The 23751-nt window shown below is 45.4% G+C and overlaps 1 protein-coding gene across 3 annotated transcripts in view; it reads left to right on the top strand.

Moving 5' to 3' along the window:
• Nucleotides 1-23751, top strand: part of dbt (dihydrolipoamide branched chain transacylase E2) — a 35499-nt gene that overhangs the window by 3192 nt on the left and 8556 nt on the right. For 2 of the 3 annotated variants that reach the window (XR_013790441.1, XM_079506316.1), the window contains exons 2-5: nucleotides 13774-13894; nucleotides 16024-16099; nucleotides 20896-21077; nucleotides 21769-21896. Coding sequence is in view for 2 of the 3 variants with exons in the window: in XM_079506316.1 (XP_079362442.1) it covers nucleotides 13774-13894; nucleotides 16024-16099; nucleotides 20896-21077; nucleotides 21769-21896 (507 nt within the window). In the remaining variant the exon portion in view is untranslated. Of the gene's footprint in view, nucleotides 1-13773; nucleotides 13895-16023; nucleotides 16100-20895; nucleotides 21078-21768; nucleotides 21897-23156; nucleotides 23259-23751 lie in introns of those variants that run through there. The other variant, XM_079506317.1, reaches the window with a different exon arrangement.

Here is a 23751-nt window from a genome sequence, read left to right as displayed (position 1 = left end):
ATTTTGAAAGAAATCCCGGCACCGATTGTGTTTATTTAGTTTTTGTTTATTTCCCCCTTTTGTGCTAGAGAAACAAATACATATTCAATGCAAGAAATACATGTTCAGAATCTACAGCTTGGTAGACTACAGATAAACATCGGCTACTGCCTTCGGTTAAAGGGACAGTTCAGATTTTTTGAACTAATATTTTAGAAATAGGTCAAGAATACAAATGACGTTAGTTTTGTGGATTAATTTACTTTTACTGCGTGGCCCCCTTGCCCCCCACAACATGACCGGAACTACTTGATATTTCACCAAAACCAGAGCAGAACTCCCACCATGGGACTCGGGCAATCAATGAATACAGTTGCAACCACTATATTAATGGCAAGTATTTCATACAACTTAAGTTCAAAAAATCTGAACTATCCCTTTAATGTCAGTTTTATTTGCCGATACTGATATTGACCGATAACCGCAATATCGGCCGATTACCGGTTATGTGGCCGATACATCGATGGCATGCATCACTAGTGAGCTTGTTAGATCTGCTATTTTTGGTGAAGAGATTTGATGTACTGTGGTCTGAAAAACATCGCACAGAGAATTCAGTGCAACTCGGGTCTGTTTAACTAAGTCTAGTCTAGAGGGTGGTTAAATTGAAGGGATATTGTTGAATCCCAAATACTATCAAAGTATTCTGAGACACCCCTGGACTTGTGCCACGGGCCTCACAGCACCCTAGGGTGCCACGACCTCCACTTTGAGAAACCCTGATATATATATAGCCCTAGACTAGACAATGTCTGTGATATTCCGTACATTTCATGTATTTCCAGACACAACGTTATTGTTTTGCATTGTATTATCATGTATTTATGTAGGCCTGCGGGTCTCTGCATGTGTCCCAAGACAAATTTCTCCCCATGGGAGACAAAATAAAGTAACCTTGATACACAGCCATAGATCACTCCTATCCTAGAACGTCTGTGATATTTCGTACATTTCATGTATTCCAGATTCACAGCCATTATAGATCGCTCCTATGCCTGCCCAGGTAGCAGAATGATCTGGGTGAGATTCAACCCATTTAGGCCTGACCTCAAAATTAAAAAAAGAAATCTTCTAAATCCTCCAGTTTTCTGAAATAAATATTTTCACGATTTTTCAAAAATAGCAGACCTACAAGCTCGTAGAGGAGCTTGTAGTTGAACTTCTAGGCTATAATATATTCGGGGCGCATGACTCGAGATTAACGGCGTCCTGGGGGGGGGGGGGGGGGGGGGGGGGGGGGGACGACGACACACTTTATTATAAGAACGAACACACACACACACCTTGACTATATAGAATATTCCCCGCCAATTAAGGATGTTTTAAAACTTTTATATAACGTGCCTGGCCCTGCATGGTCCCTGCAGGCTATTCGATCCATGCATGCCTCATCTATTCTTATAGTCGTTGATGAAACACAAGTTACAGTTACACAACTGTCTTACAGCTGCAATCAATCAATCTAAACGCTATATGCTCCAATCGAGTCATGCGCCCCGAATATATTATAGCCTAGAACAGGGGTTCTCAACGTTTTTGGCCGGGGACCCCCGAAAATGCTTTGGCAACGTCTCGGGACCCCCGCCCCGCCCCCTCCCGACCCCCAATATAAATTGACTGCTACAATAACCTTAAACCATTTTGGGCGGGAACCCCTTTTGGTGTTTTAAGCATTGTTATAATTTAGCTATTTAAAAATAGCAGATCTACAAGCTCATAGCGCGCTACGAGCTTGTAGGTGTTTTTTTTTGTTTTTTTTTGAAAATAATTTGGGGAGCCCCCAAAATAATTTGGCGACCCCCCGAGGGGTCGCGACCCACGGGTTGAGAACCCCTGGCCTAGAAGTTCAACTCATAAACTTGGATTGCTTTTGTCGCACGTTGCATGTGGCGCAGATAACATTTATGTAGCCTACAATATCACAGTGGATGAGATGCGTTGAATCAGTTCTGTACCGTGGTAAGAAGCACAAATCAGGCAACAGTAAGCTATGGGCGGCTATACATGCATGTGTATCTGTTTCTGTGTGTGTTGTTTTTGCGAGGAGCATGCAGCAGGCTGTCGGGGGGAGAAAAACATATTTAGGCTATTATTTATGAATGCGTTCGGCTTAAAGTTAAATGTCCCTTAAATGGAAAGTCAGGAAATTAGGCCTACTTTAATATCCAGGCTACAATTAGTGATTCTAGTCTTACCAGCTATATAGTTTAATAGTTAATTAAATTCTGAGGAGCCGATGGACATAAACCTGTCCCCGGACAGCCTCTGCACAGCACAAAGGACTTGTAGCCCAATTGCCAATCAGGCAGTCCGTGTATAATATTTTTGTATAGCCTAAAAGAAAAAAATATATAACGGTAAGGCTGACTTTACTGGCAAAATAGTGCCACCTACTGCTTATTTCATGAACTTATTTTGTATCTCCCGTGGCCGTGAGTCGCATAATCAGTGGATGGAAACAAGACACAATCCGCATTTCTTTTTTCCGACTTCATGAACATACGCTTCCTTTTTTCGCAAAGGCTTAATGGAACCGCACCTAGTCTCACACTCACACACCCCACACTCAGACACCCCACACTCACACACCCCACACTCACACACTCCACACTCACACACCCCACACTCACACACCCCACACTCACACACCCCACACCCGGACGGTACAGGCTGTGTTCCTCGCGCCGAGCTTGTGGATCTGCTACTTTTGATGCTGTAGTGCTCGCATCGCATGTGCCAAACAAAACAAATTTGAACCCGCCCTACAACAGCCAAAACATTCTTTCATCTCAGACCATGGGCATAGCTTGAACTTGACCCCAGGGGGGGGCGAATGTCAGGGTCTCTCCTCCCCCCCCAGTGCAACACTGTTATTGTGTCGACCAGAAGCAGAAACCACTGCTTGCTGGAGTATACCATTCTAACGGACTGTCAAAGTTATTTCCACAGAGTCGGCACACGTTGGTTTTTTTCTTAGACGGTGTGGTGGGTTCTTTAGCCATTCTCCTCATTTTCCTCGCATAGCCTCGTTTGAAGTTCCACTGGTAATGATTTCCGGCTCACGGTGTTATTTTGACGGGTGCACACCGCTCAGAGCCCTGACGTCACATCATTTGAAGCGACACCTACGCGGAAGGGTTGACTCCCACGTTTATGCCAGTGCAGCCCATGCGTAAATCCAGGCTTTCATTTTTCGCGCAGATGAAATGAAAGCCTGGGTATCGAGGCTAGGTCAGCAGCACGCACACACACACACACACACACGCACTACAGCCGTACAGCAAGTCGTCATAAGAGAGACGATTACAAACTACAGTCAGAAGCACACCACAAGTTACAACAACAACCGGCATTGACAGGACACTGCAATCCTGCATGTTTGTTTATTTACCTGATTGCTGTCAGTGTTGCCTTATAGTTCACTTTAGAAAACTGCGGAAATAAGTAGGCTAGTTCATTGCAGAGGGGCGGGCTGGCGGGGGCATCTTTGTAATATGTCTCGAATGTCCACACAATGATTATAATCAAAATAGTAAAGTTTACTGAAAAGCTTCGGCAGGATAACAACACAGCAGCATGTACATAAGAGTCACAACAACACTCAGAGACGACCTGCTTTACGGCAGGTTTGTACCCATAGTGTTGCCGGTCTCTTAAAGCAGGGGTTCTCAACTCGTGCGTCGCGACCCCCCCCCCCGGGGGGTCACCAAAAAAACTATTTTTTTCTTTATTCTTTTGCCAGGTGGGGCCTGTCTCAGACATAAATGCTTATAACGAGTATAATGTGTATAGCCTATAGTTTTATCATGAAAACTTGACAAATGCATTGACAAAATCTGTGTATTTCTCTATCTACAGAAGAAATATGAAGCCAAATAAATGTACTGCATTTATTGTATAACAGGGTTACCCTATTATTTTATTTAAGTTTAAAAAAAAAATCACACCTGTGTGCAGTGAGTGGCGCTCTTATTATCGTACATAATTTGCTCAGACACATAGGACGTAAATTCTCCATTCATTGTCAATGGCATTTAATGTTTGTGTTAGGACAAAAATCTACACTACAGCTGAATATAGGAGAGGCTAGCACCCCTCAAAAATACAGTTATTCATTTTGTACTCTGAGTGGTGCTTTTTTCCCCGGGACTGTATACATTCACTTTGGGACGGTTCAAATTGTATTTTGGGACGGTTCCACTGTTGTGTTGGGTGAGGATATGGGCTAAGTATTATGGGATAAGTGCTTTTGTAACACTTGCTATGCATCCCATGTGTACATCCCACTGTTTCTCAACCAATGGTCCATTTACTACTACTTTCCTAATTATGTCCTAATAATAATGACTCAACCAGACAATCCGGTGCACTTCTTCCCCCTCTTGAGATTCCCTTTTTCTGTTGAATTACTTGACTTCCAACTTGTCAGTAAAAGTACTACATGGACGGTCATCATAGGTCACCAGGTCATTCACTTCACGGTTGCTCAACTAGTGGAAAGAAAATGTAAAAACAAGAAATGATCACATAGTGATATTTGTCAGGTGGAAGAAGCGCTGTCTCCGTTGTGTTCTCCCCCCATATTAGTATGAACTAGAAAAAGTTCCCCTCGGGGCACAGGTCTCCACCAGGGCAGGTCAGGTTGTGGCCTCCTGGTGGCGCTATAATAGGCCAATGTGAAAAGGGTGCCATTTCTTCATACGCCTTTGATGGCAATTAGATGATTTGAGGCATTTTGATCCAAAAATGTGTTTTGCAAAAATCAACCTGTTGGTGGCGCTATAACAGGCCAATGTGAAAAGGGTGGGATATATTCCTCAGCCTAGTAAGAAAATGTGTGAAAGATTTCACGTAAATTGCATGCTGCGTTCATGATTTGAGGCTTTTGTTCAAAACGGTGCAATCTTGCAAACTGTGAAAGCCAATTATAGCCAATTAGGATGGAATATGAAATATCGGACAGATCCGACTTGAGCACATGACCATAGAGATACTGTGTAACGATTTGTGAGATTTTTGGACAGAATCTGGAGGAGTAATATAAAAAAATGTGTTTTACAAAAGTTGGCCTCCTGGTGGCGCTCTAAAAGGCAGATGTGGAAAATGCAGGTCAAAGGTCCTTGGCCTCTAGGGAGTGTGCATGCAACGTTTCACGCAGATCGGTGCAGTTTTAGGTAAAACAGACGGACGGACGGAAGGACGGACGGACGGACACACACACACACGGACGGAGTGCAAAACATACTCTCTCCCCATGCCTTCGGCCTGGTGGAGACAATGACAATGATGAATTATTTTAGTAACGTGTATGCGGCCGTTGCCGACGTTCTGTGCGTGGTTCAATGACTGTGTTTTGTTGTGGCTTTGCATTGGCTGTGCTGTTTCAGCCGCGTTTGGCTTGAAGTGATATCGAGTCGAGTGATGTTCGAACATTGCAAACGTGTCAAATAACTGAAGTACGAGCTCTTCCTTCCCCGGCACCCCGTCAGTGTGATCATGCTTCTCTGCTGTCTGTCTGCACTCTGCAGCCTGCGTGGCTGCGTTGCTCTGCACCGTCTGTCTGCACTCTGCAGCCTGCGCGGCTGCGTTGCTCTGCACCGTCTGTCTGCACTCTGCAGCCTGCGCGGCTGCGTTGCTCTGCACCGTCTGTCTGCACTCTGCAGCCTGCGCGGCTGCGTTGCTCTGCACTGTCTGTCTGCACTCTGCAGCCTGCGTGGCTGCCAGGGATTTTTGCCTCTTCCCTTCCCATTGGCCAAAGGGAGCTTTGCCGTTGCTTGCTGTCCCATTGGCTAGAAGCAGCCAATTACAACTAGGTCGCAGTGATGTAAATAGGTTTTCAATGTAATGAGTCCCGGGATGCAGGGGTGGTCTTTTAGATGAGTCCCAGGGAGGTTTTATGAGTCCCACTTCAACGACGTTAGGAGTCATATTTTGCCATTTTTTACAAATTGCAGCATTTAACTCCCATTTCATTTTATATGGTTGTAAATTGTGGTTATATTCAATAAATTGTTATTACTAACTTTATAACTAAAGCTAGCAAAATAAATTAGAATAAAAAGAATGCTCTACATATTTCATTATTTTATATGAAATCTATAATAATTCTGCCAGTTTTAACTGGTTTAACGGTTTGCTAATATTTTCTGTTGCCCCAATGCCCTGCAGTTGGCTTTGGCACTTTTTGGGGAGGGCATTTTAATGTGTGTGGTGGCACTGGTTCTGATCTTAAATCCCTTTTATTTTAGATAGTTTTTTTAGTAATAGTACAACATAAACATTACAGAGACTGTAGACTAGTTGTCACTGTACAATACTTTAAAACAGTTGTCATGTTGCACACATGCCTAAAATTGCTGTTATTTGCGCTGCCCGCGTTGTATTTCAAACTCCAGCTTGTCACACTCCAGGCTGCATGAACAGCGCTGCTCGAGCTAGCATTGTTTTAGAGCATAAATAAATGTATACCATTCGACTACCAACGTTAATTATGTAGCCTATACATGCATATTACATTTGGGGTAGCCTATCAATCAACAACCGTTAATTAACCGGATAATGCCATCGGCTACCCGGCTGGGAAATTAACCGTTACCGACATGCCTACACCGGTCCACAACGCACAACATACAACAGTGTCGGCGTTTGTTACACACAATGTGTGTAACAAGCTTTTTATGTTTTTATGACAAGCTAGTGGTTCTACAACGATTCCTACGTGGATTTTACTGTTTATAACGTAGGATGAGGTCGGATGAGGCCATGAAAAATGATCGTGTCCGTGGATTTATTGTTTTACCGCGATTTTGATTTCCTCACATGGAATATTACTGTACATGCTGAGTACAGTAGTGCATCCCGTGGACGCAGAGGTTGTTACTGTATTGCATCCCATAACTATAAACTGCGTTTCGGGACGCAAAACGCACCCTATTTTAATCTCTGCGGTCGCGCAATGGTCGCTTTCATTTCATGAGCGTTCATAGGTCAGGTTTCACCTGACAAAACAAATCCTGCATTATTAAAGGAGAATTCCATGCTAGAAGGCTTTCTTACCTTTCTTTGTAGTCATTACGTCCCCACCAAAGAGGTCCAGGTGTTATTTTGTGCAAAAGCGCATTATTGGCTATTTCCACTACCATAAGCCCTCAATGAATTGCATTGAGTTGCATTGAATTGAATGGGGCTATGGGGTGTTATGCTAATTCGCTTATTTCCATCGCTCAAAAATCTATATTTTTGAGTGGTGTAAACCACTCCTACAACTGGCTTTTGTGTGCAGAAAAAAATTAGCATGGTTGCTATGTTAAAAATAATTTCTGACGTAATTAAATCACACCCGGGTGAACTGGATGACCGTAGCAACCATGCTCATTTTTTCTGCACAAAAAAAAAAGCCAGTTGTGAAATCACATCCGGGTGTGATTTCATTACGTCAGATCAGAGCTGATCATGCTATATAAAACCTTACACCACTCAGTTCACACGGGTGTGATGTTTTGTATATATCCTCTCTTCATAATGTAAATAGTATCCCAAGCGGCACACTTTACTACTTATTTCGATGGAAATAAGCAAATTAGCACAACAACCCAACCCCATTGAGGGCTTATATTAGGGGAAATAGCCAATAATGCACGTTTGCACAAAATAACACCTGGACCTCTTTGTTGGGGACGTAACAACTACAAATAAAGGTAAGAAAGCCTTCTAGCATGGAAGTCTCCTTTAAATGCATGGTCAGGGACAACATGCACTACCTCCACGGACCACCTGCTATTTTTGGTGAATGTTCCACCCAGGATAAGGGATGCTGGGGTTCAGACCTGTGCTTAAATAGTTATTTACAATCTGCCCACATCTCTCAACTTCACCTCAATTTACAATGTAGGCATTTATCAGACACTCCAGAGCGATTTACAGTAAGCTAGAACAACACAAGGTAATACATCAAATACATAAAAATGGTCATCAAGATTAATAAGCAAGCTAATAACCTAATATCTGTCCAACAGTAGATTGTCTGTACAGTGAAGCTATGAGTATACATTAGAGTGCTAAGTCTACATACAATTATAAATCATGTGAGAATTTTGGCTAAGATCAGCATGCCGGTAGGCCAGTAAGGAGAGCGTTACTAGTTAATAGTAAAGTTTTGATATGACTTGATGGATGGATAAGGAGCTAGGCTGACTCCTGGGTGAGGAAGGGTCTAATCCTTCAAGTGTAAATATGTTGGGAGCCAGTCTCCCAACATTTGAGAGAACCTGTGATGTCATGAAAATAGCCGATCTACAAGCTCACAACGCGTTGCGTTGATCTGCTGTTTTCAAAACAAGCATGGATTATATTATTATTGTATTTATTTTATAAAATGTGGAATATTCTTTGAAACATTTTACCAGCAACACAAATTCCAAAGTCGCTTATAATAAAACGGCATGGCAACACTGTCTGTGAGTTTGACCAATGAGATGTGAACCTGGGGTCTGGGAAGCTCAGAGCCGCAGCCATTGGCTCGAGCACACGACCAATGGGACAGAGCATTCAGTGTTGCTAAGATACCCCCCCCCCCCCCCCCCACACCCTTGGACGATGTGCCCTGCACATCATGCATGTGATGAGCGGCAGGGGCGGGAGGTTCTTAAAACGTCAGTGGGTGCTCCCCAGCCCCGCCCCCCCCCCCCCCCCCCCCCCCCCCCCCCGCCGCGGGGAAAAAACGTTGGTACTTTATTTACTGTTTGCTATTGAACACAGTGCGCTTTTTGTTTCGGGAAAACGCGGAAACCCTTCAATGTATCTTGTTCGCGTGCTGATGTCGATGGTAGTGGAGCACCCAGCTCCACAGCTTTAGAGCAAAGGCTACAAAACACTCTGTCTTTAGTAGAGTTGTACGTGATCCAGGTAAATGTCTCTTTCCAGATGGGTTGATATTTGCGCCCCCGGACTGCTGGCTGCTGCTGACGACACCTAATTATTAGCTCTTAAAAGAGCCGTTGTGTTGGCGCTGACAATGCTGTCCGCCTCGGCAGCTACGTTGTCGGCGGCGGGCATCGTGATCTTGTCGGCGGGCGCTGGGAGCGGGGTCTTGGCGGCGGCGGCGGCGCCGAATTGTAGCATGGACTGGACGAATCTCTTCTTGGCTGGAGGTGGCTTCATCCTAGTAGTCAAATGGAAATAAAGCCTACTGTACTGCAATACAACATGTATACTCTCTACCTGGCAGCAGAACAAAAGCCACCTTATTAGCATTTGAATGAATACCTGTTCGCCCACCCCCCCAGTGGCCCAAGCACCCTAAAAGGTAACCCCCCCCGTAAAGGTGTGTGCCTACGTGACAAAATTACCAGGGGGAGGGGATCTTCAGCCCTTGATTACGTGACAAAATGACCAGGGGGAGGGGATATTCAGCCTTAATCTCAGTGGGTGCTATTTGGCTTATTATTTTTTCAGTGGGTGCCCAAGCCCTCAGGCACTCCCAAAGTTGACGCCGCTGATGAGCGGTACTGAAAGTTGACACTTCAGTACAGCAGCATAGCAGTGTGACACACAGACTGCATGTACACGTACCTCTCCCATTTGGAAAACATTTGTAACAGCAACGTTTATAACGTTTTATAATAAGCCATTACAATAATAATAATAAAAATAAACGGTTTTTCGACTCATACGTTTTTGAGTCGCGGTGAGCACTTTTTTCAACATCCCTAGTTTCCGGCAGAGCAGACCTCTCATTCTGTGTACCTTAATGACCGGCTCCTCCTTGTTAATCATGAATGCCATTTCCCACCTGATGTTGTGTGGGAGTTCTGACTGCTCCAGACCGTACTGAATAACTGCCAGCTTGCATAAGGTCTTCAAACTAGGACTCAAGTCTAAGACATACAGGTCATCAGGAGTGTTGTCTGGTCCAAAGAAGATGATACGATCTCCCACCATGCAACAGCACATTTTAGACATATGTGGGTGTTTCCAATTGGACTCAACCTTCTTCCAGGAAGAGGTCTCTGGGTTGAATTTCCACATTTCATTGTGGCACAGGTTCTGGTGCCAGTCCCACTTCCAGCCACCAAATATGTACAGCTCTCCATTGTAGGTAAAGGCTGAATGATCATAGCGTTCTCTTGGTAGAGGCTGTGCAGGAGGTGTGTTCAGCCAGAGGTTTGTCTCTGTGTCAAACACTCTGATGGTGTTGCTGTACTCGCACACACCCTTCCAGCCTCCAAATACAAACATCTTTGTCCCAATGATGGTGGCAGAATGACCCAGGTGGTGGAGTTCCTCTGTTGTTAATTAAAGCCCAGACCATTATGGTGGTGTCCAACTTGTAGATGCCATTAGTGTAGCTGGTCAGCAGTTTCCGTCCTCCATGAATAAACATGACCTTCCCAAAGACACAGGCTAGGTGCTCCTGCACAATTTTACAATTTACAATTTAGGCATTTAGCAGACGCTCTTAATCCAGAGCGATTTACATTAAGCAAGAACAAAAAGCATGGGAATACATCACATATGTAAAATGCATTTATCGCGAAACATGCGTAAGCTAAGAACGTAACTAGAACATATCTATATAAATGACACTATACATATAAACTACAACTAGAACATATCTATATAATGACACTATACATATAAACTATACATATATGCTATAATATGCTGTACATATATACTATGAAGTGCTATGACTACATACAATGCACTTATTGTGCTGTCTACATGACATGCTATAAGTCTGTTTCAAATGCTATATAAGTCTAAGAAGTGCTGTCTAAGGGGGTAGGGTAAGTGCTATGGGCCATGATGGAGTCTGAAAAGGTGGGTTTTCAGACTACGGCAAGAGATCGGGAGTGATGCTGCAGTTCTGATTGCTGGAGAAGGGAGAAGAGTTTGGGACGTGTGGAGCGTTGTCCCGGCGTTTTTAGTGAGGGTACTTCCAGCTTCCCTGCGTTGGCTGATCTGAGTGCGCGGGAGGGTTTGTAGGGTTCAATCATGCTGGCAAGATATGGGGGAGCCATACCTTTGGTTGCTTTAAATGCCAGCATCAGAGTTTTGTATTCTGTGCGGGCAGCGACCGGGAGCCAGTGCAGGGAGCGGAGCAGGGGGGAGACATGTGAGAATTTTGGCTGGTTGAAGACCAAGCGAGCTGCGGCATTTTGGATCAGTTGGAGAGGCTTCAGTGCACATGCCGGTAGGCCAGTAAGGAGAGAGTTACAATAGTCAAGTTTTGACAGGACTGTTGTCTGGATTAGGAGCTGGGATGATTCCTGGGTGAGGAACGGTCTAATTCGTCGTATGTTATAGAGTGTGAACCTACAGGATCGAGTGACAGCTGTGATGTGAGTTTTGAACGAGAGCTGACTGTCCAGGACAACACCAAGGTTCCTGGCTGTTGGGACAGACGTTACCAGGGCGTTGTCTACGGAAATAGTTAGCTCCCGCATAGGGCAGGACTTAGCTGGGAAGAAGAGAAGCTCAGTCTTGTCTGGGTTCAGCTTGAGGTGGTTGGAGGACATCCACTGTGAGATGTCAGCCAGGCAAGCAGTGATGCGCTCTTCCACCTGGGTGGCAGAGGGGGGGAAGGATAGAAACGGTTGTGTGTCATCGGCATAACAGTGATAGGATATATTGTGAGCAGAGATGATAGTGTCAAGGGATTTAGTGTACAGTGAGAAAAGGAGGGGACCAAGTACAGATCCCTGTGGGACCCCAGTTTGGAGGGTTCGGGGGGATGAGAACAGACCTTTCCAGGAGACCTGGTAGGTCCGGTCGGTGAGGTAAGAGGAGAACCACTTTAGTGCCGTCCCGCCGATGCCTAGATCCGCTAGGGTGTCTAGGAGCAGCTGGTGGTTCACTGTGTCAAATGCTGCTGATAGGTCTAGGAGAATCAGGACTGCAGAGTGGGAAGCAGCCTGGGCAGCATGTAGTGCTTCTGTGACTGCCAGCAGGGCAGTTTCTGTGGAGTGGGCCTTTTTGAATCCAGCAGGTTGTTATGTGAGAGATGGAGAGAGAGCTGGTTGGAGACAACACGTTCAATGCTTTTTGACAGAAATGAAAGGAGTGATACCGGTCTGTAGTTCTTGACATCTGAGGGGTCAAGGGTTGGTTTCTTGAGGAGTGGTGTTACTCTGGCTGACTTGATGGCAGATGGGACGCAGCCTGAGGTTACTGAGGTGTTGATGATGGAGGTGATGAAGGGGAGCAGATCAGGTGCGATGGTCTGGAAGATTGGAGACGGGACAGGGTCGAGAGGACAGGTGGTAGGTCTAGTTGTAGGACCTCGTCTGGGGAAAGAGGAGAGAAGGAGGACATGCATGGTATGTTGGGGTTAGTGTTGGTTGAGTCAGATGCCACTTTATGGGGGAGGGGGGGGAAGGAGCTGCTGATATCGTCAACCTTCTTCTCGAAGTAGTTGACAAAAATATCAGCAGTGAGGGATGAAGGTTGAGTGGGGGGAGGGGGCTTAAGGAGGGAGGAGAAAGTGGAGAAGAGCTTCCTTGGGTTAGAAGTACAGGATTGGATTTTGGTGTGGTAGAAAGAGGTTTTAGCAGTGGTTAGTGAGAGGGAGAAGGCAGAGAGGAGTGAGTGAAAGTGGGATAGGTCATCAGGTAGCTTTGTCTTGCGCCACTTCCTTTTGGCTGCCCTTAGAGGTGTTCGTTCAGATCTGAGAGTTTCAGATAACCAGGGGGCCGGTGGACATGAGCGAGCTGGCCTGGATGAGAGCGGGCAGTGTTGGTCGAATGCAGATGAGATAGAGGAGAGGAAGGATGAGGTTGCAGAAACCTGTGGTTTGAACCATCTGTGGGCGTCGACATCAAATGCATAAAGCACATTCTTACAGTACTTCCTTGTGTAGTAATCATACCCTCCCCAGAGGTAGACAGTATCTTCAATGAGCACGGCCGTGTGGCCCTTACGCTTGGAGGGAACCTCAAGGTGACGTTCTCCTGTTCCAGGTGTCACTGGATTCAACTTCCTCCAACATAAAGACACTGTGTTGAAGATGTGTACTTCAATGTGATCTCTAAAATGGTTTCCGTCTCCTCCGAAGTAGTAGATCTGGTGTCCGACCACCACAGTAGCCTGGCCCTTCCTATGTTCTCCTTTCAGATGTATCGTCCAGCGAATCATTTCACACAGCAGCCACACCGTCAATGAGTGTTGACAACTAACTTAAGATTAACTTGTTCAGCTCGCTCCACTTGTTTCAAGTCGCCAACTGAGGTTTAGTCTATCGGACAATTATTTTTAAAGAACAATTACACGGTATGATGTCATTGCATGATTACATCATAGCTAATCTTTTTGGCCATTTGGCCAACAATCTTAACTAATAATTCTAGATATTGCGTCCTCAAAAGTTAAGGTTGCAGCATCCATGGGACGCACTGTATTCACTAGAGCTGATCTGATAATCAGACACTGATCGGTGATCTGACGATATTCACTCCAAATGACTTGATCGGTATTCACTTTACGCAATTTACTTATAATTTTATTTTAATTATCGGATCCACGTTAAAAATAAATGACCATTTAAAGAAAGATCCACAATATTTTTGCAGGGCTTTACAGTTAAACTTTACAGTTTAACTTGGTCAAAATCTGTGATTTTTCTTCATCTGGTTGGCAGTAGAACAGCGAGAATATCTAGTTTTAGAAGGACGACAACTAAACGTCGTCATTCTAATGAACACAGTGTGACATTGCTTATTTATTTATTGTTTGCAGCTGTCCCACCAATACAGACGTCGATGTTTCAGAGTTCAGACGTTGAGGAACAACAAACCAGTCCAGATTCATTCCTTCCTGCCTTCCCTCTGTCCATCCAGACTGATACATACCACCTACAGTAAGTGAAACCTTATGTGAATAATGAATATAGAGGGTATGCGCGTGACATCATCATCAAACCCGGAAGTTAAGCAGGAATGCCTACTGAGTGGCAAAAAAACTACTTTCTGGCTTTGACAGCCCATACATCCAAACAGAAAAGTCCTATCTGATTGCATAAACAACATTAAACAATGTTAATCTCACTTTGCCTGTTGCTTTGCCACTCGATGTGCCATTCACTTTAAGCATGCACATACCCTCTATTAACTTATTAACACTCCGAGCGGCATAAACGGAGGTCTCCGTCCCATCAAAAAAAAATCCTGTTCGTCGCCCCCGGGACGGAGATTAATCACTGGGCGGAACATGAATAATATCATAACCGTGCGCACCAGTCTACATGCTGGCGACGTCGAATGAGCAACATTCGATGTCATTTCCGTTTGGGACGTCATCCAAAGTGGTCCCCCTCCATTTTACTGGATGGGAGGAAAAATCTTCAAACGTGAATAACTAATAATCTAATAACTAATAATGAATCCGTCCAATTCTAACTAAAGATTGTGTTTTTGACGGCCCATCGCGGTCCCGTCGCTTGTCGCGTTAAAAGTAATCGTCATACTTCCCGTTGTTGTCGATCCCCTCGGGGGTGTTTTGGCTACATCTAGCTACTTCAAGCTACTTCCAAAATGGCGCACCTTGAAATAGGCCCTGAAGCAACAAATCGCTGGGCGTCCTGATTTAATGGTTACAAATACCCCTACCATACCACCTACAGTAAGTTAAACCTTATGAAATAGGACCTTATTAATACACCCTCTGTCCATCCAGACTGATGCATACCACCTACAGTAAGTTAAACCTTATGAAATAGGACCTTATTAATACACCCTCTGTCCATCCAGACTGATGCATACCACCTACAGTAAGTTAAACCTTGTGACATATGACCTTATTAATACACCCTCTGTCCATCCAGACTGATGCATACCACCTACAGTAAGTTAAACCTTATGAAATAGGACCTTATTAATACACCCTCTGTCCATCCAGACTGATGCATACCACCTACAGTAAGTTAAACCTTATGAAATAGGACCTTATTAATACACCCTCTGTACATCCAGACTGATGCATACCACCTACAGTAAGTTAAACCTTATGAAATAGGACCTTATTAATACACCCTCTGTCCATCCAGACTGATGCATACCACCTACAGTAAGTTAAACCTTATGAAATAGGACCTTATTAATACACCCTCTGTACATCCAGACCAGTGTTGATTTTGATTTTGTCGACTAAAACTAAATAAAAACTAAGCTATGATGACCAAAACTAAGACTACATTTACTGGCAATTTTGTCAACAAATAAAAACTGGACTAAAATGTTAGGAAGGGACTAGTGGACAAGAGATCCAGTGTAAGTCATTTTACACTTGGTTGCATGCTGAAAATAGCCGATCTACAAGCTCACAACGCGTCGCAGCGCGACGCGTTGTGAGCTTGTAGATCGGCTATTGCGTAAATCGGCTATTGTGTAAAAACAGTCATTACGACGACATCAAGGCCCGCCAAAATACATTTTAGTCGACTAAATCAACTGTAGATTTAGTCGACTAAAATCTTATGATTTTAGACGGACCGCCCTCCCTCCCCCAAGGCAGCAGCAGAGGCGAGGCACGGGGAGCGCAGGGGAACTGGTACGAGAATAACAGACTCACCGTGGACAGCCTGGCAATGGGGCTTAATGTCTGTTTTAAAAATGCCATTGACAATGAAGGGAAAATTTACATCTTGTCCCTAACACAAACATTAAATGCCATTAACAATAAAGATAATTTAATGTTTATTTTGTCAGTTAATATATTAGCGCCCCTCACTTCACACAGGTGTGATTCTTTTGCTTAATTGCTGGATTAAATGAAATTAAAGACAAATGAGGTCAAATGTTCTTGGCATACTTGGTGTTAATATGTATATATTCATGTTCCAGGAAGTCATGGCCCTATCCTTCACTAATAGTATACTGTATATTCATGTTCCAGGCTATTATGTATATATATATTCATGTTCCAGTTTATTTATATGTACTGTATATAGTCATGTTCCAGGGTAGTAATATGTATATATTCATGTTCCAGGGAGCCATGGTCCCATCCTTCAGTTCAAGTTGTCGGACATCGGAGAAGGAATCATGGAGGTCACGGTCAAAGAGTGGTACGTAACCATGGCAACATAAAGCTTTAATCGGACCGGAACATTTACCCGACAACATTTGATGTGATCCAGTGATCTAAAATGGCGGCAGCAGCCTCTGGGCCCTATTTTGCGTGTCTTAACTTAAACATATTGACTGCCTTGTCTTTATAAGCCTATCTCACAGAATTTCCCCGCCCCCTTAATACACCCCCTTTCGGGGTTAGTGGTGATAGCGTGACGTCACTCCATAGACGCTACATGTTAACAGAGGTAATTTAAGAAGTCTACAACTTTTGTTTTCTCAAGTTAAGGTTTGTTCTATCTGTTCGAGCTGATTTACCATCTTGTTTGCTTCATAATAATATTGGTCTGTCACATTTTTACATTAGAGAATGTACTTAGGCCGAGCAAAAATAAAGATTGGTCTCCGGTTTCCGACCGACTCTATTAAATATGCGCGACCCAAATTATTTTATTGGCATTTGGTAAAAAAAAAAAAAAAGAAAGTCAAAATCCGACCGAGTCAAACCAGATAGTCAGTAGCTCTCTGCTTCAAAACATTATCATGTTTCAGCTTTATTACTTGAAGATTTTTTTTTTTTAACATTTGTATAAGGCTGTCAAAGTTCCTTTTAATGGCGTCAATTTCATTGACGCGCGATTAACGCAACGCACGGTGAAGTTTGAAAGAGTGCATGCCTCCCTCTCTCTCTCTCCGCTCTGATCATTCAGCAGCAGTGCAGCAAGCAGGCAGGCTGCCTGCTCTGAGTCTACTCATCGCGGAGCTAGTTGTCTTTTACCCAACACTGTCAGTAGCTCATTATTAATTCATTTGCTCCACGTGTAAGATCAGATGATCTTTGAAGTGGGCATTGGTCAAAAACAAAAGCTCCGACAGTTTTGTTTGACAAAGATAGCAGTTAGTTGTGAAATCTTGAAGCTACACTCATGCTAATGTTGACTGCTAACGCTAACAACATACTGACGTGCGTGCGGGAGAGAGTGAGGGGGGGGGGGGGGTCTGAGTGTGTGTGTGTGTGTGTGTGTGTGTGTGTGTGTGTGTGTGTGTGCGCATTACAAACTTAAAAACGATCTGTTCAAGTCAGTGGTTCTGAACCAGTGACCCAGGTGGTCCTTGAGGGAGTTCTCTCACCCCCTCTGCTAATACCAGTCCACTGAGTCCAGACCATTGTTTTTCCTCTGTCAGCCCCAGCCTGTGCTCTACATACTGTCTATCATTCCTTTCATTCAGTGGTTCTCAACCAGTGGTCCTTGAGGGTGTTCAAGGTGGTCCCCAGCTAAATAATGGAGAGTTGGTAACCAAATGAACCCCTATACCAGTAGATCTTTAACTCTTTGAGTGTAAAATGAAACCAAGTGGACCCTTATGGGTCCATTTGGTTCCATTTTCCACTCTCAAGAGTTGAATTATTGTTAAACATCAGCATTACTTAGTATTACTAAGTATTCAACCAGTGTGTGGACATTCTATTCAAAGTTTTCAAATGCTGTAGGCATACAGTGTTATGTTTGTCTCCACCAGGCCGAAGGCATGGAGAGAGAGTATGTTTTGCACTCCGTCCGTGTGTGTGTCCTTCCGTCCGTCTGTTACCAGCTAATCTCCGGCACCGTTAACCCGGTCGATGCCAAACTTTGCACACACACTCCCTGGATGCCAACGATGAACCTCTGCCCCACATTTTCCAGAACGGCCTGTTATAGCGCCACCATGAGGCAGCTTTTCACATGTTTTACCTAAAACTGCACCGATCTGCGTGAAACGTTGCATGCACACTCCCTAGAGGCCAAGGACAAACCTTTAACCTGCATTTTCCGCATCTGCCTTTTATAGCGCCACCAGGAGGCCGACTTTTGTAAAACACATTTTTTGATATTACTCCTCCAGATTCTGTCCAAAAATCTCACAAATCGTTACACAGTATCTCTATGGTCATGTGCGCAAGTCGGATCTGTCCGATATTTCATATTCCATCCTAATTGGCTATAATTGGCTTTCACAGTTTGCAAGATTGCCCCGTTTTGAATAAAAGCCTCAAATCATGAACGCAGCGTGCAATTTACGTGAAATCTTTCACACATTTTCTTACTAGGCTGAGGAATATATCCCACCCTTTTCACATTGGCCTGTTATAGCGCCACCAACAGGTTGATTTTTGCAAAACACATTTTTGGAACAAAATGCCTCAAATCATCCAATTGCCATCAAAGGCGTATGAAGAAATGGCACCCTTTTCACATTGACCTATTATAGCGCCACCAGGAGGCCATAACCTGACCTGCCCTGGTGGAGACCTGTGCCCCGAGGGGCACTTTTTCTAGTTCTGACACTCTTTTGTAAGTAGCCTACAGTGTACTTTAGAATTAGAATTATTTAAAAGATGGTAACTCAGGCACATATTGAAGTTATTAAAAAAGAAGCCTATCCATCATTGCCGATGGGGGAAAAATAAAAATAAAATAAATTCCTTGCTACCCATCCTTCCCACGAACAAAAATAAAAAAAAATAAAATAAAATAAATTCCCTACCTACTCAGCCCAAAAATGACAGCAAATCGGAGACCAATGTTTTTTTTTGCTTGGCCTTAGATTCTCCAGAGAAAAAAAACGTGTAAATGCTAATGTTAAATGACACCACTATTTACCGGAAGTGGGCGTGGAAAGCGGGCTGTGAGATAGGCCTATTAATTTATTTCCTTCGAGTTGTATCATGTGTGGCTCAGAGGTAGAGTGGCCGGATGGTAACCGCAAGGTTGCCAGTTCGAACCCGTGCTCCCCCAGAGTTAGTGTCGAGTGAAGAGCTCTAGTGGTGTGTGTGTGTGTGTGTGTGTGTGTGTGTGTGTGTGTGTGTGTGTGTGTGTGTGTGTGTGTGTGTGTGTGTGTGTGTGTGTGTGTGTGTGTGTGTGTGTGTGTGTGTGTGTGTGTGTGTGTGTGTGTGTGTGTGTGTGTGTGTGTGTGTGTGTGTGTGTGTGTGTGTGTGTGTGTGTGTGTGTGTGTGTGTGTGTGTACAGGTATGTTAAAGAAGGGGACAAGGTGTCTCAGTTCGACAGTATCTGTGAGGTGCAGAGTGACATTGTGTGTGTACACATGTATATTAAAGAAGGGGTCAAGGTGTCTCAGTTCGACAGTATCTGTGAGGTGCAGAGTGACATTGTGTGTGTGTACACAGGTATGTTAAAGAAGGGGATAAGGTGTCTCAGTTCGACAGTATCTGTGAGGTGCAGAGTGACATTGTGTGTGTGTGTGTGTGTACACAGGTATGTTAAAGAAGGGGACAAGGTGTCTCAGTTCGACAGTATCTGTGAGGTGCAGAGTGACATTGTGTGTGTGTGTGTGTACACAGGTATGTTAAAGAAGGGGACAAGGTGTCTCAGTTCGACAGTATCTGTGAGGTGCAGAGTGACATTGTGTGTGTGTGTGTGTGTGTGTGTGTGTGTGTGTGTACACAGGTATGTTAAAGAAGGGGACAAGGTGTCTCAGTTCGACAGTATCTGTGAGGTGCAGAGTGACATTGTGTGTGTGTGTGTGTGTGTGTGTGTGTGTACACAGGTATGTTAAAGAAGGGGACAAGGTGTCTCAGTTCGACAGTATCTGTGAGGTGCAGAGTGACATTGTGTGTGTGTGTGTGTGTGTGTGTGTGTACACAGGTATGTTAAAGAAGGGGACAAGGTGTCTCAGTTCGACAGTATCTGTGAGGTGCAGAGTGACATTGTGTGTGTGTGTGTGTGTGTACACAGGTATGTTAAAGAAGGGGACAAGGTGTCTCAGTTCGACAGTATCTGTGAGGTGCAGAGTGACATTGTGTGTGTGTGTGTGTGTGTGTACACAGGTATGTTAAAGAAGGGGACAAGGTGTCTCAGTTCGACAGTATCTGTGAGGTGCAGAGTGACATTGTGTGTGTGTGTGTGTGTGTGTGTGTGTGTGTGTGTGTGTGTGTGTGTGTGTGTGTGTGTGTGTGTGTGTGTGTGTGTGTGTGTGTGTGTGTGTGTGTGTGTGTGTGTGTGTGTGTGTGTGTGTGTGTGTGTGTGTGTGTGTGTGTGTGTGTGTGTGTGTGTGTGTGTGTGTGTACACAGGTATGTTAAAGAAGGGGACAAGGTGTCTCAGTTCGACAGTATCTGTGAGGTGCAGAGTGACATTGTGTGTGTGTGTGTGTGTACACAGGTATGTTAAAGAAGGGGACAAGGTGTCTCAGTTCGACAGTATCTGTGAGGTGCAGAGTGACATTGTGTGTGTGTGTGTGTGTGTGTACACAGGTATGTTAAAGAAGGGGACAAGGTGTCTCAGTTCGACAGTATCTGTGAGGTGCAGAGTGACATTGTGTGTGTGTGTGTGTGTGTGTACACCGGTATGTTAAAGAAGGGGACAAGGTGTCTCAGTTCGACAGTATCTGTGAGGTGCAGAGTGACATTGTGTGTGTGTGTGTGTGTGTGTGTACACAGGTATGTTAAAGAAGGGGACAAGGTGTCTCAGTTCGACAGTATCTGTGAGGTGCAGAGTGACATTGTGTGTGTGTGTGTGTACACAGGTATGTTAAAGAAGGGGACAAGGTGTCTCAGTTCGACAGTATCTGTGAGGTGCAGAGTGACATTGTGTGTGTGTGTGTGTGTGTGTGTACACAGGTATGTTAAAGAAGGGGACAAGGTGTCTCAGTTCGACAGTATCTGTGAGGTGCAGAGTGACATTGTGTGTGTGTGTGTGTGTGTACACAGGTATGTTAAAGAAGGGGACAAGGTGTCTCAGTTCGACAGTATCTGTGAGGTGCAGAGTGACATTGTGTGTGTGTGTGTGTACACAGGTATGTTAAAGAAGGGGACAAGGTGTCTCAGTTCGACAGTATCTGTGAGGTGCAGAGCGACAAGGCGTCGGTGACGATAACGAGCCGCTACGACGGAGTGATCCGCAAGCTGCACTACGACGTGGACGGCACGGCGCTGGTGGGAACGCCCCTAGTGGACATCGAGACGGAGTCCAGTCCAGGTATTTATGTTTACCATGTAACAGTTTTAATGCCGGGATTAAACAATCGTCTTCCAGGCTAGACTGTAAAGTTACCTTTGAACATCCTGCAGTGCACCGATCGCTGAGTTGTTTGTCATGAAAATCCACTTTAAAGCGGTGTAATCGCTTGTTGTATATATTTCAAAAGTGCCAACCACAACAACAGGCAGCGCGCTGCTATGCAACTTTCCCATTGTAAACAAGAGGGACTCAATTTCCCAGAACCCTTCGCGTGACGGACCTTTTTGCGATGACGTCATCAAAAAGGTGTCTCATATGATATCCCTTAATGTCCGGTGGATGACTTAAAACTGTTGCTTCTAGAGGTGTGTCCGTCCGCCGTCGGAACAACAGTGGGTGGATTTTGGGCCCATGGGATCAGCCACGCTACGGGGAACGATATGACACCGGGCGGCAATGCAGGAGTGGACTGGGACATTGTCTCCTCTGGTGGTCCATCCTGGGACATGTCCACGGACTGGTTGTTGGAGGGGGATTCAAACTTAGGATGCCTACACTACTTGTGACATGGCATGCTTGTTGTACCGTGACACATGCCTTGATTTTGTGGATGTAACTTTGCTGCACCTGAACTATTTATGTCCTTGCATGCAATTTCCTCTGTGTGGACATAAATAAATAGTTAAAATGTGTGTGTGCGCGTGCCCAGAATTGACCCAGGAAGAGGATGTGGTGGAGACCCCGGCCATGTCACATGACGAACACACCCACCAGCAGATCAAAGGTCACAAGACACAGGCCACGCCCGCTGTGAGGCGCCTCGCCATGGAGAATAACGTAAGTCACATGACACAGGCCACGCCCACTGTGAGGCGCCTCGCCATGGAGAATAACGTAAGTCACATGACACAGGCCACGCCCGCTGTGAGGCGCCTCGCCATGGAGAATAACGTAAGTCACATGACACAGGCCACGCCCACTGTGAGGCGCCTCGCCATGGAGAATAACGTAAGTCACATGACACAGGCCACGCCCGCTGTGAGGCGCCTCGCCATGGAGAATAACGTAAGTCACATGACACAGGCCACGCCCACTGTGAGGCGCCTCGCCATGGAGAATAACGTAAGTCACATGACACAGGCCACGCCCACTGTGAGGCGCCTCGCCATGGAGAATAACGTAAGTCACATGACACAGGCCACGCCCGCTGTGAGGCGCCTCGCCATGGAGAATAACGTAAGTCACATGACACAGGCCACGCCCACTGTGAGGCGCCTCGCCATGGAGAATAACGTAAGTCACATGACACAGGCCACACCCACTGTGAGGCGCCTCGCCATGGAGAATAACGTAAGTCACATGACACAGGCCACGCCCACTGTGAGGCGCCTCGCCATGGAGAATAACGTAAGTCACATGACACAGGCCACGCCCACTGTGAGGCGCCTCGCCATGGAGAATAACGTAAGTCACATGACACAGGCCACGCCCGCTGTGAGGCGCCTCGCCATGGAGAATAACGTAAGTCACATGACACAGGCCACGCCCGCTGTGAGGCCACGCCCGCTGTGAGGCGCCTCGCCATGGAGAATAACGTAAGTCACATGACACAGGCCACGCCCGCTGTGAGGCGCCTCGCCATGGATAATAACGTAAGTCACATGACACAGGCCACGCCCACTGTGAGGCGCCTCGCCATGGAGAATAACGTAAGTCACATGACACAGGCCACACCCACTGTGAGGCGCCTCGCCATTGAGAATAACGTAAGTCACATGACACAGGCCACGCCCACTGTGAGGCGCCTCACCATGGAGAATAACGTAAGTCACATGACACAGGCCACGCCCACTGTGAGGCGCCTCACCATGGAGAATAACGTAAGTCACATGACACAGGCCACACCCACTGTGAGGCGCCTCGCCATTGAGAATAACGTAAGTCACATGACACAGGCCACGCCCACTGTGAGGCGCCTCGCCATGGAGAATAACGTAAGTCACATGACACAGGCCACACCCACTGTGAGGCGCCTCGCCATGGAGAATAACGTAAGTCACATGACACAGGCCACGCCCGCTGTGAGGCCACGCCCGCTGTGAGGCGCCTCGCCATGGAGAATAACGTAAGTCACATGACACAGGCCACGCCCACTGTGAGGCCACGCCCGCTGTGAGGCGCCTCGCCATGGAGAATAACGTAAGATATAAACATCCATGTTACAGATTGAGCTCAGTGAGGTTGTGGGAACGTTTAAAGATGGACACATAATTCTGCATAACATCCGTGGTTACAGATTGTGATGGACACATAATACTGCATAGCATCCATGTGATAGTTTAAGCTGAGTGAGGTGGGGGGAATGTTTAAAGATGGACACATAATTCAGGAGTCCAGTCCAGGTATTTATGTTTACCATTTAACAGTTTTAATGCCGGGATTAAACAATCGTCTTCCAGGCTAGACTGTAAAGTTACCTTTGAACAGCCTGCAGTGCACCGATCGCTGAGTTGAATGAAAATCCTCTTTAAAACGGTGTAATCGCTTGTTGTATATATTTCAAGTTGCATAGCAGCGTGCTGCTATACATCTTTCCCATTGTAAACAACAGGGACTCAATTTCCCAGAACCCTTCGTGTGACGGACACATAATTCTGCATAACATCTGTGGTTACAGATTTATGATGGACCA

The sequence above is a fragment of the Electrona antarctica genome, assembly GCF_951216825.1.
Source record: "Electrona antarctica genome assembly, chromosome: 7".
Lineage (NCBI taxonomy): Eukaryota > Metazoa > Chordata > Actinopteri > Myctophiformes > Myctophidae > Electrona > Electrona antarctica.
The sequence above is the reverse complement of the archived record's forward strand: the minus strand, read 5'-3'. Positions and strand labels throughout refer to the sequence as shown.